This window comes from Bubalus bubalis, chromosome 6 (assembly GCF_019923935.1).
Source record: "Bubalus bubalis isolate 160015118507 breed Murrah chromosome 6, NDDB_SH_1, whole genome shotgun sequence".
Classification (NCBI taxonomy): domain Eukaryota; kingdom Metazoa; phylum Chordata; class Mammalia; order Artiodactyla; family Bovidae; genus Bubalus; species Bubalus bubalis.
This window is the reverse complement of record NC_059162.1, coordinates 19,944,635-19,964,775: the sequence shown is the minus strand read 5'-3', so window position 1 is coordinate 19,964,775 and position 20,141 is coordinate 19,944,635. Positions and strand designations below refer to the sequence as shown.

The following is a 20,141-nucleotide window of genomic DNA, read 5'->3' as shown; positions in this document are numbered from 1 at the left end:
GTGTACCTTCCTTACTCCAAATTGAGCCTGGTCATCACTTGTAGAAAGATTTCTATGACTAATCTTACCCTAGGTGAGTTTGTTAACCAGACGAGTGTCATCCTATCCATTCTCTTCACCCAAGAGAAGCAGCGTGTTCCTTCTGACACTGGAGTCTCCATGTTAACAAATATTTTCTTGTAGGTGTGGTGTGTGCGTGCCAAGTCACTTCAGTCATGTCCGACTCTTTGCAACCCCATGGACTGTAGCCTGCCAGGCTTTTCTGTCCATTCTTGCCTGGAATTTCCCAGGCAAGAATACTGGAGTGGGTTGCCATTCCCTTCTCCAGGGGTCTTCCCAATCCAGGGATCAAACCCATGTTTCTTATGTCTCCTGCATTGGCAGACGGATTCTTGACCATTAGCGCCACCTGGGTGTGGGCACTATGCTAATCAATGCTGTGAGAAATCACACACAAAAAAACAAAATTTTCAGATTTTTGCCCTCTAGAAGTTCATATTAATGAAAGACTTTAGGTTAATCGCTCTCATGCACCCTCCATCTTCCTGCCAGTCTAATATTTCTACGACAACCATCAAATGGTGTAATTTCCATGCTTAAAAGCTTTTTGATGACTCCCCACTGATTGCAAAGCTGAATCCAGAGTCTTTAATGTGCCATACAAGGGCCCAGGAGAACTTGCCTAGGCTGCTTATTCAGTGGGAGAATATATCTCAAGCACTTACTGAACATTTATTGTTTCTCAAACATACTATGCTGTCCTCTCTTCTCCTTTCCTACTTCTCCCCTTCCCCACCTTTATCAGCTTGAAAAGTGTGAGTAGCTCAGCTTTGTCCGATTCTCTGTGACCCCATGATCCTATGGACTATAGTCCATCAGGCTCCTCTGTCCATGGGATTTCCCAGGCAAGAATACTGGTGCAGGTTGCCACTACCCATTTCAGGGGATCTTCCTGACCCACGAATTAAACCTGCGTTTCCTTCGTTACAGTCAGATTCTTTACTGTCTGAGCCACCAGGAGCTACTCATTCTCAGGCCTCAATTCAATTCAGGTATTTGTCTCTTCACTGAAATTTTCCTGACTCTTCCCTTTGGGTTCTTTTATCAGCAGATCACTTTGGAATGATTTCTTTACATTCAGGAAGTATATATTTTTGTATATATTTCTCTTTAACTTTATAAAATGGAGATGGTTTATACAGTATATAAAATCATAGCTAGGAATCTGTGATAAGGAGAACAAATGATAGGAAAGACACAAGTCTCTTGAAATGCAATTGAGAGGAGAAGGTGGAAAATTAATAAACTATCCAGACTGTAAGGGGTCTAGTGAGATATTTAAGTACCAGAGTAAAATAATATGGATTTTTTGAGAGAATATGGCCTTTTTGATGAATAAAGAGAAGGTATATGCCTCCACATATAATGAGGCATTAAAGAAATATATCTAGAAAATGACATCTGAGGTATATACAAGTGGATCAAGACACTGGCAAGGTACTAAAAATACATTGAAATTGGTTTTCTCACTACAACTCAATTATCAGCAAGTACATATTAAATAGCTGGTAAATGCCAAGACACATTTCCCATTCCAGTTACAAAAATTCAAGAGAAGAGCTTTGGCCCAGCCGGGATGCTTACCCCCGACCACTGAACTGAGGCAGCCAGCACAGTGGGGCCATGTCAGAACACGGTAGCTCCCCTAACAGCCATATGAGTGGACAGGAGGGGAAGTGTTGGGCAGACAATTTCAGAGAGACCTGCTACTTTTTGTTCTGGTGTTTATCCTTTCGTACCTGTGTCACACTTGTATGGATATGTCTTATCTCCCATCAGACTGTAAGTTTTCTAAAGACAGAAATCAGGCCTTTTTATATCTTTTTATGCCCACGGGTCCTAGTTTGTGTGCTTTATTTGTTAAATAGTAAATGATGCGTTGAAGTTAAATTGAAAGCTAATAGAGTTTGTATAATAATAGGGAGGGACCTGTTTGTAATCTCTAGTTCCCAAAGCACCCAAGTCTGTAAATAAAATAAAGTAACAAGAGCAATGATAAAGAAGTTCTTGACTCTCCCGTATCCTTGGACTGACATGTGAGTGAACTCAGTGTCAAAAAACACTGTCTCTTAGAGATTGTATGGTCAGAATCTTACCTCTTCTCTGACTCTAGCTAAACTCAGAACCTAGACTAGCTCTTCCCTTAGAATGAATTTTTCACCAGGAAAGTCTCAAGTTAAAAATAAACCAGGGGGCTGGAGGACATATTTCCAATCACCATAACGACTTGTTTTGACACTTAATTTCTGTGAAACACACAGCCTAAGCTTAAATTGGAATCCTTTCTTCAAGTCATATAATACACTGAAAATCTATTACATTCTTAGCACCAAATGAACTGTATATGACCCTGAGTAGTTAGCTGCCAGTGCTTTGAAGTGTGGACCTTCTCAGCCTCCTCCTTCTGTTGATGTTACACACTAGCAATACTGTGCAACTGTAATATGGGGGAAACTTGCTCTATAACTCCACTTAAGTGAAAAATTAAAACAGCAATGACTTCCAGATACTCCATAGCAAGAGAAAGGGTGCAAGAAATGAGGAACATAGTAAATCCAGGGAGGGTAATAAGAGTGAACACTTACATAGCAGTTGTTATGTGTCAGGCACTGTGCTATCTTCTACATATTTATTTAATCTTAGCATCTACATCATAGGGTTATTGTATTATTATCCCCATTTTATAGATGAAGAAACCAAGGTTCTGAAAATGTAAGTAACTTGCTTAGGATCACCAAACTTTGTTAGAGCCAGGATCCAAATCCAGATGACTGACTGCAGAACCCATGTTCTCCACTACCACGTTATAGTTCACGATCGCCATTAAATTGTTCTCACTGGGGGTTGACTTATCTAGAAAGGAACACCCTTTGCCCTTCCAAAACCAAGAACTGTACGGACCATTAACAATTTCTAATGAGCTCTCTCTAAACTGTTCCCTTTCTGACTCTTCAGAGGACACCCTCACAAACACACAGTGATCTCTGGAGCCAATGAGTACTGGATCCCAAAGAACTTTTTGTTTCTTTTTTTTTTTTTTTTTTTAATTTATTTATTTTTGTCTGCGCTGGGTCTCTGTTGCTGCACGTGAAGTGTGTCTCGTCGCGGTGAGCAGGGGCTAGTCTTCATTGCAGCGCACAGGCTTCTCGTCGCGGTGGCTTCTCTTGTGGAGCTCAGGCTCCAGGTGCTGGGTTTCAGTAGCTGCAGCACGGGGGCTCAGTAGTTGTGGCTCATGGTCTTAGTTGCTCCACAGCATGTGGAATCTTCCAGACCAGAGATCGAACCCATGTCCCCTGCAGTGGCAGGCTGATTCTTAACCACTGCACCACTAGGAAAGTCCAGAACTTTTTGATTTCTGATAGCATATTTGCAGTGCAAGATAGTCAAACCAAATACTTTAACCCACCACTTCTCAAAAATGTGTATAATACTTGATACATTGAAAAGAAGACACGTAATATATCTTAGTTATGAAATACAAATAATAACTGAACCATCTCAATGCATTTACCTGAGTGTTCTTTCCTTTAGATCATCTGCCTGCCTCCCTTCCAGAAGTAATCATTACCATGAATCTTTATCACTCACTCCTTGGCTTTTTCCTTTTCTTTTTTTGGCCACATGCCCAGTCGGAGACAGTGAAAGCACCTAGTCTTAACCACTGGACTGCCAGGGAATTCCCTCCTTTGCTTTTTCAGAAGTAAATTTATCACATATGTGTGCATCCCTAAATAGTGTATTGTTATTGTAAAAAGCGCTTTGTTTGTTTTGAGATCTATAAAAATAATATAATAACGTATGCTGCTGCTGCTGCTGCTGCTAAATCGCTTCAGTCGTGTCCAACTCTGTGCGACCCCATAGACGGCAGCCCACCAGGCTCCCCCGTCCCTGGGATTCTCCAGGCAAGAACACTGGAGTGGGTTGCCATTTCCTTCTCCAATGCATAAAAGTGAAAAGTGAAAGTGAAGTCGCTCTCGTGTCCGACTCTTAGTGACCCCATGGACTGCAGCCCACAGGCTCCTCTGTCCATGGGATTTTCCAGACAAGAGTAGTGGAGTGAGATGCCATTGCCTTCTCAATAATGTATGCAGTTTTCTGTAATTTGATTCTATCACTCACTAATATGTTTCTAAGAGTCACCCATGTTATTGAATGCAACTCTAGTTTGTTCACTCATTCTTTTCACTACTTTATAGTATTTACTGTGACTATGCCACAATTTATGTGATAATTCTCCAGGCTGTGGTCATTTGAGCTGTTCAACTTTTGCTTTTGTATACAATACTGCAGGAGCAATCTTCTTTTAATTTTCCTGATTTATACACAGGAGTGGACTTGGGAGTTGGGTTGTAGTGAATATGTACGTTTAACTTTACTGCTGCTGGTGCTAAGTCACTTCAGTCGTGTCCGACTCTGTGCGACCCCATAGACGGCAGCCCACCAGGCTCCCCCATCCCTGGGATTCTCCAGGCAAGAACACTGGAGTGGGTTGCCATTTCCTCCTCCAGTGCACGAAAGTGAAAAGTGAAAGTGAAGTCACTCAGTCATGTCTGACTCAGCGACCCCATGGACTGCAGCCTACCAGGCTCCTCTGTCCATGGGATTCTCCAGGCAAGAGTACTGGAGTGGGGTGCCATTGCCTTTACTAGATAATGCTAAATCATTTTCTACAGGGAATTTTTATCAATCTGTACTCTGATATTACTGATGGGGAGTGTATAAGAACTTTGAATGAGTTACATCCTTGCCAACATTTTGTATTATCAGACTTCTTAATGTCTACCAATCTAGTGAATAAAAAAATAATGTCAATGATTACTAGTGAAATTGAACACTTTTTCATGTACTTTTTACCTTTCATGTTTCTTTTTTTTAATGCCAGTTCATGTCTTTTGCTAATTTTCCTCTTGAGTTATTTGTCCTTTATTTATTCAGTTGGAGGATTCAGTTTGCTAACTTGGATACTAACCCTTTTTTAGAAATATATTTCTCCAAGTTTGTGGTGTGGTTTGTATTTTTACTTACTTTATGGTGTCTGAACTGATCAGGAGTTCTTAATTCTAAAGTTAAACTCATGCATCTTTTAAAATATATGTTGTACCATTTGTGTCTTGTTTAAGAGATCTTTTCCTAACCTGAGGTCATAAAAACATTCTATATTTTCTTCTACAGTTTTTTTGTTGTTGTTGTTTTTAAGAATTCGTCTTACTTTTAGCTGCACTGAATCTCTGTTGCTGTGCTTGGACTTCCTCTAATTGGAGCAAGCAGGGATTACGGTCCGGTTGCAGTATGTGGGCTTCTCACTGCAGTGGTTTCTCTTGTTGCAGAGCACAGGCTCTAGGCACACAGGCTTCAGTAGCTGTGGCCCGTGAGCGTAGTCGCTCCACCACATGTAGAACCTTCCCAAACCAGGGATTGAACTCATGCCCCCTGCACTGGCTGACGGATTCTTATCCACTGTACCACCAGGGAAGTCCTAAAGGTTTTAAAGTTTGCTCTTGACATCTGGCTCCGAGGATAAAGCATCTGCCTGCCATGCAGGAGACCCGGGTTTGATCCCTGGGTTGGGAAGATCCCCTGGAGAAAGAAATGGCAACCCACTCCAGTATTCTTGCCTGGAGAATCCCATGGACAGAGGAGCCTGGCGGGCTACAGTCCACGGGGTCACAAAGAGCCCGACACGACTGAGCGAGTTCACTTCACTTCACATTTAACTATAGATGTGGTTTTTTTTAATGGATATCTTGTTTTCCAGTATCCATTATTAAACAGGCCATTCTTTTTCCATTGACAGTGCTCATTCCACTATAAGTCAAGTATCCCTAAATGTGCAGTTTGTTTCTGGTCTCTCTAGTCTCTTCAAATGGTCTATTATCTATACCTGCACATATATTCCACTGTCAAAAATACTATAGCTCTGTAATAAACCTTAATAACTGATATGGGAAATCTCTCCACCATATTCTTTCTCTTCAGAATGCCTTTTTAATTCTTGTACCTGTGAGCTCCCATGTACACTTAAGAAAAACAGTTTGTCAGTTTTCTCAAAAACCTTGATGGAATTTTGTTGGAGTTAGTTATATGTCCTCTATAAGTAAATTTGAGAATTAACAACTTAATCATGTGGAATTCATATATATCATGTATCTCTCTATTCACTTTGTTCAGTCACTATGTTGTGTCTGACTCTGCAGCCCCAAGAACTGCAGCATGCCAGACTTCCCTGTCCCTCACTATCTCCCTGAGTTTGCTCAAACTCATGTGTCCATTGAGTCAGTGATGCCATCCAACCATCTTATCCTCTGTCGCCTTCTTCTCTTGCCTTCAATCTTTCCCAACATCAGGGTCTTTTCCAGTGAATTGGCTCTTCGCATTAGGTGGCCAAAGTATTGGAGCTTCAGCTTCAGCATCAGTCCTTCCAGTGAATATTCAGTGTTGATATCCTTTAAGATTGACTGGTTTGATTTCCTTGCAGTCCAAGGGACTCTTAAAAGTCTTCTCCAACACCACAGTTCGAAATCATCAATTCTTTGGTGCTCAGCCTTCTTTATGGTCCAATTCTCACATCCATACATGACTAGTGGAAAAAACATATCTTTAACTATATGAAGCTTTGTCAGTAAAGTGTTGTCTCAGATTTTTAATATGCTGTCTAGGTTTGTTATATATTTTTATGCTACGTAAATAATGCCCCCTTTTTTTAAAGCCACACGGCTTGCAGGATCTTACTCCCCTGACCAGTGATTGAACCAGGACCACAGCAGAGAAAGCTCTGAGTCTTAACTACTGGACCACCAAGGAGTTCCCAATGACTCTTTTAAAATTAAATGGTCTTTTAAAAATTACATTTGCTTATTGTTTGTTACTGGCATTTACATATGTAACTGACTTGTGTATCTCATCCAAACACCTTGCTAAACTACTTATTTCTCATATTTTCTGTAGACTATTCTATAGGAAATAATATCAGTGAATAATGAACATTTTTGTTTCTTCTTTTTAAATCCTTGTTTTTCTCTTTATCTTATTTTACTGCACTGATTAGAACCTCTGGAATGATGTTGAATAAATTGAAGGTAATGAACCTCTTTGTCTTGTTCCTGATTTTAAGAGGAATATCTTTCAACTTTTCACCATTATCTGGATGTTTGCTCTATATTTTTTTGTTATACCCTTAATTGGCTTAAAAGTATTCTTTTCTACCCCTATTTTGTTAAGAATATTAATGTAGGGTTTTTTTTAGTATTGAAATTTATCAAGTGCTTTTTCTGCATCAACTGTGGTATTCATATGGCTTATATACATAGCATGCTTCTACTTCTGGGATAAACTCAGCTTGGTATCTATATACATCAAGGCTTATTTGCAGAGACCAGAAACCATTCTAGCTATTTTCAGCAGAAAGGGATTTAATAAATGGAATTAGGATGTTTTTAGTTTCACATGGCCAAAAATTAAACCTCAAACCCAACTCAAATGAGATTGAAAAATACATGGAAAAGTACGAATTTGCTAAGTGTTGGACGCATGTTCTATGAATCAAGCTTGTTCACCATATCAAGCAAATATTCTGTATTTCACCAATTTCTGTCTAGCTGACCTATCAATGATTGAGAATATTTTGATTATCCACTATAATGGCAATTTTTATCAATTTCTCCCTGTAGTCCTATTGTTTATTTATCCTGAGACTATTTTATTAGGTACATACAATTTAGAACTGTTACATCTTCCTACTGAGTTTCACACTTCATTATAATCTGTTAGTCCTCTGTATCCCTAATAAGTCTTCTGGTCTTAAGGTCTATTTTGTCTGATATTAATACAGCATCTCAATTTTGTTTTGGTGAGTATTTACCTCGTACACCTTTTACTTCCAATCTTTCCATGCCTTTAAATTTTAGGTGAATCTCTTAGGAACAGCATATAGATGCATTGGGACCAAGACCAAAAAATAGATGTTTGGCATTTTGTGTCTGCTCAACATCCAAAACTCCTTATTTGAGAGAAATGCTCCTTTATGTGAGTCTATGAGAGACAGAACTTCATTTTCACTACAGTGCCTAGAGATAATGAATATTGCCTCTCCTATCCCCAGGGTGGCTAAGGTGCTGGTGTGTGACTCAGCCTTGACCAGTCGGATGCTCCAGCCAGGGTCTGGAATATCAAGTGACACAAAGATGACACAATTGATAATTCAGGCATGGCAGGGCCAGCAGTGTCCAATGACAGTAGCAGCAGTCCTCAGCAACAGCAGCGTCCGGGGGTGGTGGCTAGTGTCCAGAGCCGACAGCGCCTTAACCAGACTTTTCCCGTGCTGACCTTGGTTATGATTCCCAGTGTCTGGCCTCCCTTAGTTTCTCCCTGTTTTATGGGACCAATTCTCCTTCTCCTTGATTCTGGAAGTCACCTGGTCTTTTTATAATAAATACCTTTTGTGCTTAAGTAAGTGAAAGTCGGTCAGTCCTGTCGGACACTTTGTGACCCCATAGACTGCAGCCCACAAGGCTCCTCTGACCTTGGAATTCTCCAGGCAAGAATACAAGAGTGGGTTGCCATTTCCTTCTCCAGGGGATCTTCTCGACCCAGGGATTGAACCCGAGTATCCTGCTTTCCAGGCAGATTCTTTACCATCTCAGCCACCAGGGAAGCTCTTGCTTAAGTAAAGGAGGCCCTGTTTTCACTACTTGCAAAGAAGAATCCTGACTGATATAAAATTGTTCTTTCTCCCTCTGGAATTGAGGAGGAGGTAATATGAAGAGGGAATATGTGAAGTCTGGATTTTCTGTAGCCATTCTTGCTACCATAGGGAAGCTGGTCGAGGTATAAAATTAACGTAGAAGAAAGGATGAAAGTGAAAGTGAAAGTCGCTCAGTTGTGTCCCAACTCCTTGCAACCCCATGGACTATACAGTCCATGGAATTCTCCAGGCCAGAATACTGGAGTGGGTACCTGTTCCCTTCTCCAGGGGATCTTCCCAACCCAGGGATCGAACCCAGGTCTCCTGCATTGCAGGCGGATTCTTTACCAGCTGAGCCACCAGGGAAGCCCAATGTAAAAGAAAGGTAGATACATAAAGGCAAAACCATGAAAACACCTCGACTCTCTGGATCAAGCCCTACTTAAAGTTATCCTTACTCTAGACTTTAGTCTCATAAGTCAATAAATTTCATGTATTGTTTAATATCACTTAAGTGGACTTTTCTGTCACTTGCAACCAAACACATCCTACCTGATACCTTTCTATTCTGCCTTTGAAAAGGAATCCCTTGTTTGATTCTGCATTAGGCTTTTAGCTGCTATTCTACTTCTTTCTTTCCTAGCTGAACTCCTCATAAATGATTTAAAATCTTGGTGTCTTCATTTCCTCACTGCCTTTTGTTGTTTAATCCACAAAAGTCTGGACTCCTTCTTTATCACTCTGCTACCACTATTCTTTTAGATCAACAGCAGTCTTCTCCTTTCAATGCCACATTCTCAAAGTCATTCATTCATTCAACCAACATTTTTACATGCTCACTTTTGCAAAGTATAGTACTATATCATTCATTGAACAGATACTTGTTAAACATCTAATATATCCCAGACTTTTAAGATAAAAACATATTATATAGGGTCCTTAGTCTCATGTAGAATTACTATTTTATCAGAAAAGACAGAAATTAAAGTAATCGAAATAAACTATAGTGAATGTTACTAGAATATGTCCCTAGGAAATTGATATTTAAGCTAAGGCCTAAAAGTTGAATAAGAAGGATGGGAGTAATGCAAAGATAATGTTAATGGAAAAGGCCTGGAGGCAAAGCCTGCTGCTGCTGCTGCTAAGTTGCTTCAGTCGTGTCTGACTCTGTGCGACCCCATAGATGGAAGCCCACCAGGCTCCCCCGTCCCTGGGATTCTCCAGGCAAGAACACTGGAGTGGATTGCCATTGCTTTCTCCAATGCATGAAAGTGAAAAGCGAAAGTGAAGTTGCTCAGTCGTGTCCGACTCTTAGCGAGCCCATGGACTGCAGCCTACCAGGCTCCTCTGCCCATGGGATTTTCCAGGCTAGAGTACTGGAGTGGGGTGCCATTGCCCTCTCTGAGGGAGGCAAAGGAGGATCATGCAAAACTCATAGAGCTGTAACAAGTCCAGCATTGCTGGGTAAAAAATGTACAAGGAAGAGTGGCAAGAAACAAGGTGAGACCAAATCGTGGACAGCCTTGGTAACCCACTGAAGACAGTAGGAAGATGCTGTAATATTTTAATCAGAAGACTGATTGAATTACATTTATTAAAGATTGCTTTGTGGTTTGGAGGAGACTAAGAATGTTTTCAGAAAATCAGAAAGTATTTGCAGGTGTTTGCCATTTGATGGCCTAGAGCACAATGGTGGCCATAAGGGTAAAGAAAAGGGAATGGATTTGAGACATACTTTGGAAGTAGCCCCAAAAGGATATTAACAGAGGTAGAGTGATATGTGCTAAGTTGCTTCAGTCGTGTCCAGCTCTTTGCAACCCATGGACTGTAGCCTGCCAGGCTCCTCTGTCCAGGCAAGAATACTACAGTGGGTTGCCATGCCCTCCTCCAGGGGATCTTCCTGACCCAGGGATCAAACCCAAGACTCTTATGTCGCCTGTATTAGCAGGCAGGTTCTTTACCACTAGCACCACCTAGTGATAAGCCACTGAAATGTGGAACACAAAAATACACGTGTCTTTGCTCTGAAAGAGCACTGTAGAAAGGATGACACATAAAGAATGTAATACATATATAAGTGAGATATATATCTTAAAATGGTACAAATATCTACCAATTTTCCCACATTTTCCAGCTACCAGATTAGCTTTTCTCTCGTCATCAGGGGACAACTGAAGACGAGATAGTTGGATGGCATCACTGGCTCAATGGACGTGAGTTTGAGCAGGCTCCAGGAGATGGCGAAGGACAGGGAAGACTGGTGTGCTGCAGCCCATGGGGTTGCAAAGAGTCAGACACGACTGAGCGACTGAACAACAACCTTACAATTCTCTGCCAACGTACAACTCTGCCCATTATGAACACAATTCTTGATACTATTTCATGGAGCAATTTAGCTTCTCACCATGCCAACTAATTTATTTTTAATTTTTAAAATTTATTGATTTTTGGCTGTGCTGGGTCGTCATGGCTTTTCACGGGCTCTCCAGTTGCGGGGAGAAGGAGCTATGCTCTTCATCGCAGTGTGCAGGCTTCTCCTTACAGTGGCTCCTCTTGCTGCAGAGCACGGGCTGTAAGATACTCGTGCTTCAGTAGTTGCGGCTCAGTAGTGGCAGCTCATGGGCTCTAGAACCAGGGTTCAGTAGTTGTGGCATATGAATGCAGTTGTTCCAAGGCATGGTGGAATCTTCACACACCAGGGATTAAACCCACATTTTCTGCATTGTCAGGCAGACTCTTGTCTATGGCACCACTAGGGAAGTCCCCAGCTAATCTTTTACAAAACAATATTTTAGGACTTCCCTGGTGGTCCAGTAGTTAAGACTCCACACTTCTACTGCAGGGAGCACAGGTTTGATTCCTCGTTGGGAAACTAAAAGCCCACATGCTGTCTGGTGCAGTCAAAACAAAACAAAAACAGTATTTTAGCTTTCTTTCAGAGAAGGCAATGGCACCCCACTCCAGTACTCTTGCCTGGAAAATCCCATGGGCGGAGGAGCCTGGTAGGCTGCAGTCCACGGGGTCGCTAAGAGTCAGATATGACTGAGCGACTTCCCTTTCACTTTTCACTTTCATGCATTGGAGAAGGAAATGGCAACCCACTCCAGTGTTCTTGCCTGGAGAATCCCAGGGACGGGGAAGCCTGGTGGGCTTCCGTCTATGGGGTTGCACAGAGTTGGACACGACTGAAGTGACTTAGCAGCAGCAGCAGCTTTTTCTACATCACTCCAAGGACTTCCCAGGTGGTGTTAGTGGTAAAGGACCCACCTGCCAACGCAGGAAACATAGGAGACAACGGTTTGATCCCTGGGTCAGGAAGATCCCCTAGAAGAGAGCATGGCAACACACTCCAGTATTCTTGCCTGAAAAATCCCATGGATAGAAGAGCTTGACAGGCTACAGCCCAAAGGGTCACAAAGAATCAGACAGAACTGAAGTGACTTAGCACTCATGCTTGCTCCTTGGAAGAAAAGCTATGAAAAACCTAGACAGCTATTAAAAAACAGAGACATTACTTTGCCAACAAAGGTCCATATAGTCAAAGTTATGGCTTTTCAGTAATCTTGTATGGATGTGAGAGTTGGACCATAAAGAAGGCTAAATGCCAAAGAATTGACGCTTTTGAGCTGTGGTGTTGGAGAAGACTCTTGAGAGTCCCTTGGACTGCAAGGAGATCAAACCAGTCCATCCTAAAGGAAATCAGCCCTGAATATTCATTGGAAGAAGGATTGATGCTAAAGCTGAAGCTCCAATACTTTGGCCACCTGATGCAAAGAGCCAACTCAGAAAAGACCTTGATACTGGGAAAGACTGAAGGCAGGAGGAGAAGGGGAAGACAGAGGGCAAGATGTTTGGATGGCCTCACTGAGTCAACGGACATGAGTTGGAGCAAGCTCCGGGAGATGGTGATGGACAGGGAAGCCTGGTGTGCTGAAGTCCAAGGGGCCACAAAGAGTTGGACACAACTAAGCAACTGAACAACAATAAGCACACAGGCACACCTCTCCTAAAGATCCAAACCATTTTTCAAAACAAATCTATTGGCAGCTTTTTTTCTCTCTAGTCTTGAATGTTGTTTAGGACCCTTTCTCTCCTTTTTCATGAGCTCCTCAGAAATTCTCTACTAGGGTTATCTAACTGTAGATCCCTTCAGGTCAATATTTCTACTCTGGTCATTATAATGCTGAATCCAAGTTCACCTCCAGCCATTTTCTAAGATAACTTCATCCTAGCAGGAAGCCCTCTCGGCTTAGATCCTTTTTGTGACCCCCCCCCAAGGCTGGTCCCTATCTGTAGTCCATACCTGGTCCTCAAGAAAAAGAAAAAAATTCCCCTCGGGACTTCCCTGGTGGTCCAGTGGTAGGAACTTCAAGCTCCCAGTGCAGGGGGCCCAGGTTTAAACCCCAGGCAGAGAACTAGATCCCACATGCCACAACTAAGACCCAGCCAAATGAATAAATGATAAAAATATATGTATTTTAAAAATCCCCCTCATTCAATGCAATCTCAACTCTGCCTTCTTTTCTACTGCCACAGGCTGCTTTAGCCAATTTCTTTTCTTTCTTTTTTCAAATTTTATTTTATTACAGTTAGAACACTTAATGTGAGATCTACCTTCTTAACAAATTTTTAAGTGTACAATCAGTTCCATTCAGTTGCTCAGTTGTGTCCAACTCTTTGCAACCCCATGGACTGCAGCATGCCAGGCTTACCTATCTATCACCAACTCCTGGAGTTTACTCAAAGTCATGTCCATTGAATTGGTGGTGCTATACAACCACCTCATCCTCTGTCGTCCCCTTCTCCTCCTGCCTTCAATCTTTCCAAGCATCAGGGTCTTTTCAAATGAGTCAGCTCTTCGAATCAGTTGGCCAAGGTATTGGAGCTTCAACTTTAGCATCAGTCCTTCCAATGACTATTCAGGACTGATCTCCTTTAGGATGGACTGGTTGGATCTCTTTGCTGTCCAAGGGACTCTCAAGAGTCTTCTCCAGCACCACAGTTCAAAAGCATCAATTCTTCGGCGCTCAGCCTTCGTCACAGTCCAACTCTCACATCCATACATGATTACCAGAAAAACCATAGCTCTGACTAGACAGACCTTTGTTGGCAAAGTAATGTCTCTGCTTTTTAATATGCTGTCTAGGTTTGTCTTAACTTTTCTTCCAAGGAGTAAGTGTCTTTTAATTTCATGGCTGCAGTCACCATCCATTGATTTTGGAACCCTCCAAAATAAAGTCTGTCACTGTTTTCATTGTTTCCCCTTCTCTTTGCCATGAAGTGATGGGACCAGATGCCATGGTCTTAGTTTTCTGAATGTTGAGTTTAAGCCAACTTTTTCACTCTCCTCTTTCACTTTCATCAAGAAGCTCTTTAGTTCTTCTTCACTCACTGCCATAAGGATGGTGTCATCTGCATATCTAAGTTTGATATTTCTCCCAGCAATCTTGATTCCAGATTGTGCTTCATCCAGTCCAGCATTTCTCATGATGTACTCTGCATATAAGTTAAAGAAGCAGGGTGACAATATACAGCCTTGACATACTCCTTTCCTGATTTGGAACCAGTCTCTTGTTCCATGTCCAGTTCTAACTCTTGCTTCTTGACCTGCATACAGGTTTCTCAGGAGGCAGGTCAGGTGGTCTGGTATTCCCATCTCTTTAAGAATTTTCCAGTTTGTTGTGATCCACACAATCAAAGGCTTTGGCATAGTCAATAAAGCAGAAGTAGATGTTTTTCTAGAACTCTCTCACTTTTTCAATGATCCAGTGGATGTTGGCAATTTGATCTCTGATTCCTCTGCATTTTCAGCAGAGGAAATCCAGCTTGAACATCTGGAAGTTCACGGTTCACGTACCGTTGAATCCTAGCTTGGAGAATTTTAAGCATTAATTTGCTAGCATGTGAGATGAGTACAATTTTGTGGTAGTTTGAGCATTCTTTGGCATTGCCAAAGAATTAAGTGTACAATAGATAATCATTAACTATACATACAATGTCATACAGAAGATATCTAGAGCTTATTCCTCTTACTTCACTGAAACCTTATGCCTGTTCTTTAGTAACTCCTCATGACTAATGATGTTGAGCATCTTTACATGTCTTATTGGCCATTTGTAAATCTTCCTTAGAGAAATATCTATTCAGATCCTTTGTCTAATTTTTAATTGAGTTATTTGTCTTCCTATTATTTAGTTGTACAAATACTTTGGATATTCTAAATACAAGTCCCTTGTCAGATATAAGATTTTCAAACATTTTTTCCCATTGTGTGGGTTTTTTTCACTTTCTTGATTGTGTCCTTTGAAGCTCGAGAGTTTTAAATTTGAAGAAGTCCAATTTATCTTTTTTCTCTTACTGTTGTCATATTTTAAAATCCTTTACCAAATCCAATGCTATGAAGATTTATTCCTTTTCTCTGAATTTTATAGTTTTAGCTCTTACATTTGGGTCTTTGATCTGTTTTGAGTTAATATTTATATATGGGGTGAGGTAAGGGGATAACTTCAATCTTTTCCATATGACTATCTAGTTTTCCAGGTTTCCCAGGTGGCTCAGTGGGTAAAGAATTCCCCTGCAATGCAGGAGACACAGGGGAGGTGGATTCAATCCCTGAGTCAGGAAGATCCCCTGGAGGAGGGCATGGCAACCCACTCCAGTATTTTGCCTGGAGAATCCCTTGGACAGAGGAGCCTGGCAGGTTACAATCCATAGGGTCACAAAGAGTCAGAGATGACTGAAGAGACTGAGCACACACGTGCATCCAGTTTTCCAAGTACCATTTGTTTTCTTTCCTTATTGAATGGTGTTGACACTCTTCTCAAAAATCAGTTGACAATACATATATGTTTATTTCTGTACTCTCAATTCTATTCCATTGATGTGTATGTCTATTCTTATGCCAATACTACACTATTTTTAATGACTGTAGCTTTATGGTGAGTTTTGAAGTTGAGAAGAGAGAGTCCTCTGACTTTCTTTCCAGTATTGTTTTGATGGTGGACTTAATAACTGAAATTGATCGCTTCTGGGACGTACCTGATTTTTCATTAAGAGACAGGAATGACAGCACAAACATAGTGATTAGAAAAAATAAAACAATTATGTTTATACCTAGTAAGTTGACACCACAATAAATTAATTACAGTAAGTACTCAGAATTTGAAAAAATATTAGAGAGTGGTTTGCACTTAACACAGAATTGGGGTGTTCAAGACAATTGTACTGGGATTTAACAGAGCAAGGAAGCCCCAGTTGTTTCCTGAGTTACACATATTTCTCACATCTTGCCTTGGAGTATTTCACCTACTTTTACATATGCTTATATCTTGAAGGTCACCTATACTAATGTTATCAGTGTCATGTGTGTGTGAATGTGTGTGTGTTTGTTGCTCAGTCATGTCCGACTCTTTGCGACACTATGGACTGTAGCTCTCCAGGCTCCTCTATCCTTGGAGTTCTCCTGGCAAGAATACTTGAGTGGGTAGATTCCCTGCTCCAGGGATGAAACCCAGCTCTCGCATATTGCAGGCAGATTCTTTACTGTCTGAGCCACCAGGGAAGGAAGCCCTATCAGTTTCATGAGTACCTCTTAAATAAATCTTGCTAAATTTTTTTGGAAACACTCTTTGGTTTCAACATACCAGTGTTAAGAAAATACATACATAGAGGGGTGCGTTGGGTTGGGAGATTGGTATTGACACATATACACTATCATGTGCAAAATAGATAGCTAGTGGAAACCTGCAGTGTAACACGGGGAACTCAGCATGGTGCTCTGTAATGACCTAGCAGGGTGGGCTGGGGGGGTGGGGGGCGACGGAAGGGAGGTCCAAGAGGGAGGGGATACACAGAGCAATGCAGAGCTCAGTCCTGCCTTACTCTTCAAAACCCCACGGACTGAAGCCCACCAGGCTCCTCTGGCCATGGAATTTTTCAGGCAAGAAATACTGGAGTGGGTTGACTGATTCACTTCATCGTACAGCAGAAACCAACACAACATTATAAAGCAACTATTACCCCAAGCTACTAGCTCAGATGGTAAAGCATCCGACTGCAATGCAGGAGACCTGGGTTCAATCTCTGGGTCGGGAAGATCCCCTGGAGAAGGAAATGGCAATCTGCTCCAGTATCCTTGCCTGGAAAATCCCATGGACAGAAAAGCCTGGTGGGCTGTACAGTCCATGGGGTCACAAAGAGTCGGACATGATTAAGCAACTAACACACACATACCCCAATTTAAAAAAATACATACATACAAATATAAGCCAATAAACTTGTTTTATCCTCTTTTGTCTAGAAATATGACAAATCTGAAGATACTCCTGAGGAAGTAGCTACAGTTGGATGAGGGTAAAGAGGTGTGTGTTCCCATGGATGATTCAAGCCTGCCCAGTGTTGATGTAGACAAAGGCTTTGCCATTGCCTTTGTTGTTCTCCTGTTTCTCTTCCTAATAGTGATGATTTTTCGGTGTGCCAAGTTGGTGAAGAATCCCTATGAGGCCAGCTCTACAGCTACGGAACCATCTCTGAGCTGAAGTGTGAAAAAACCTGATAGACTTCCCTTCACAGGAGATTTGAAATCTCTTACACAGACATTTATGAAACAGACTGTTTATTACTCAACCTCCTATTTCTCAGCCTCCTCCCCCTTGCATTCCAAAATAGGCACATGAGGGTGAGTTGAGAATAATAATAGGGATGAAACACAAGCTAGTGTGTATCATTCTATTCAGGGAAATAGCTACCAAAGCGGAGCAGAGACAGGTTGAACTTATCTTTTAAAATAAAGCCATGAGGGCCTTCCCCAATGGCTCAATGGTAAAGAATCAGCCTGCTAATGCAGAAGAGGTGGGTTTGACCCCTGGTCTGTGAAGATCCCACATGCTGTGAAGCAACTAAGCCCAAGCACCACAACTACTGAGCCTGTGCTCTCGAACCCAGGAACCACAAGTGTTGAAGCCTGGCCACCCTAGAGCCTGTCCTCTGCAGCAAGAGAAGCCACCACAAGAAACCCGCACACAGTAACTGGCGAGAAGCCCCCTCTAACTGCAACTAAAGAAAAACCCACACAGCAACAAAGACGCAGCACAGCCAAAAATAAATGACTAAATCAGTAAATAAAAATTTAAAAATAAGGCCATGGATTCCAATCCTCCATTATCTAATATTCTTATGATAACTAGACAGTTGGACATAATTTTATGAGGTAACGTAATATACTATCATGATGCTCGGTCAGGTGCACGTAAAACCTGATGCTTGGGAAGGTGCGTCTAAGCCCTCCTAGAGGTGGTCTTAGGATGTCCCTTTAGTTTTGCAAATATAAGGCCATCAGGAACCAGTTATCCTACGATAAGAATCTAACGACTTTTTTAGTGTATGAAGCTTAATAAAAGCTGATGCCCTTCTCAAGTGGGCAGAGTTCTGCGGTAGAGGGGAACTAATTTGCCTTGGGTAATCCCTTAACTTCCCTCAGCCTACATTTCCTCACTTAGAAAATAACATCTAGTGGGTTGAAAAGGAGCCCTCAAAATGATATGTCCATGTCCTTATCCCTGAAATCTATGAACGTGACCTTATTTGGAAAGATGGTCTTTGCAGATGTAAAGTTAAGGATTTCAAGATGAATTCAACCTGGATTAGTGGGGTAAGCCCTAAATCCCATGACAAATGTCTTTATGAAAGACAGAAGAGGAGACATAGACACAGAGGGGAAAAGGTCATGTAAAAATGAAAGCAGAGATTGGAGTTATGCAACCACAGCTAAAGAATCCCTGCCTGGAACCATCAGAAGCTGGAAGAGGCAAGGAAGTTTTCCCTCCAGAGCCTTTGGAGGGAGTGCAGCCATACCAACACCTTGATTTTGGACTTCTAGTCTTCAGGACTCTGAGAGAATAAATTTCTGTTGTTTTAAGCCACCTCGTTTGTGAGAATCTGTTCTGGGAGTCACAGGAAGCTAGTACATAATACATGATGGTAAGAGTCACAATCACCATCCTAGGGACTTTTTAAGAGAAAAGAGAAGGAAATCATAACTCCATTCTCCGAAGTCTGAAGTTATGGAAATTTGGTAGAGTGAGCTATGGCTAACTGGCAGGAAAGTCCAAAAGAGAGTTCACTAGAGGGACTTCCCTGGGGGTCCAGTGGTTAGGAATCCACCTTGCAATGCAGGAGACACGGGTTCTGTCTCTGGTCCAGGAACTAAGATCCCCCATGCTGCGAGGCACTAAGTCTGTGTGCCACAACTAGAGAGTCCATCCACCTCACAGAGAGATCACTCATGATGCAAGTAAAATCTGTTGCAATAAATAAATTAATTAAAAAATTTTCCTTATTATTCTTTGTCACCCTTTTCCATACTGTCCTCTTTAGAAGTCACTATGTGCGGGTCACACTCAAGAAGTATAAAGTTACTTTCTCCTTCCTTTTTAAAAAAATTAATTTTCTAATTGGAGGAAAATTGCTTTACAAGGTGTTGATTTCTGCTGTACAATAACATGAATCAGCCATAATTATACAAATATCCCCTCCCTCTGAAACCTCCCTCCCCTCCCCCATCCCACCCCTGTAAGTCATCACAGAGCACCAGGCTGGGCTCCCTATGTTATATAGCAATTTTTCCTAGCTAACTATTTCACACATGATAGTGTATGTATGTCAGTGCTACTTTCTCCATCTCATCCCACTCTCTCTTTGCACTCTGCCTCCTCACCCCCGTGCCCACAAGTCCATTCTCTACATCTGCATCTTCCCTGCAAGGGATTGATTCCTTCCCTGCAAATAGATTTATCAGTACCATTTTTCTAGGTTCCATATATATGCGTTAATATACGATATTTGTCTTTCTTTTTCTGACTTAATTTCACTGCATAACAGTCTATGGGCTCATCTACTTCACTACCACTGACTCAAATTTGTTCCTAAAATATTTTTCTTGGGAGAGAGAAGGACTTCCCTGGTGGTCCAATGGCTAAGACTCTGCACTCCCAATGCAGGGAGCCTGGGTTCAATCCCTGGTCAGGGAACTGGATCCTGCATGCTGTAACTAAGACCTAAAACAGCCAAATAAATAAAAAGAGAGAGAGAGAGAATTCACTAGAAGGAAAGGAGGCACCTAGGCCACTGATGAAGGCTCAATACAGGTCTGGCTGGAGAGAATTGGTTCTAGCACGGTAAATAATAGAGACTAAAGCTCTCAGGTCCAGCCAGGCTGGGCCAAATGTTCTAGGCAACAGCAACCTCATATGGGAATGTGAACTAAGAGAGTCGTAATCTTGGAATCTAAGTGTGGGGCTTAGATTGGAATCTAAGTGTAGGGCTTAGATTCATAATCTTGGAATCTAAGTGTGGGGAATCTAAGTGTGGGCTTGTGCAGGTACTTGGACCAACACGCAGTCAC

The 20,141-nt window shown here is 41.7% G+C and overlaps 1 protein-coding gene and 1 non-coding gene across 2 annotated transcripts; both read left to right on the top strand.

The window, feature by feature from the left end:
• The first annotated feature begins 17,096 nt into the window (after nt 1-17,096).
• CTXND2 (cortexin domain containing 2) lies at nt 17,097-17,624 on the top strand. Its single transcript, XM_044945476.1, has one exon. It carries the CDS (start codon nt 17,113-17,115, stop codon nt 17,275-17,277), a length of 165 nt encoding a protein of 54 aa, XP_044801411.1. The 5' UTR covers nt 17,097-17,112; the 3' UTR covers nt 17,278-17,624.
• Nucleotides 17,625-19,694: 2,070 nt separating this feature from the next.
• TRNAG-CCC lies at nt 19,695-19,767 on the top strand. Its single transcript has one exon. It is a non-coding gene; the product is annotated as a tRNA-Gly (tRNA).
• Nucleotides 19,768-20,141: the final 374 nt, after the last annotated feature.

Bases quoted from the DNA above. Each gene is read 5' to 3' on its own strand.
- CTXND2 (XM_044945476.1), top strand. From the start codon at position 17,113: ATGGATGATTCAAGCCTGCCCAGTGTTGATGTAGACAAAGGCTTTGCC.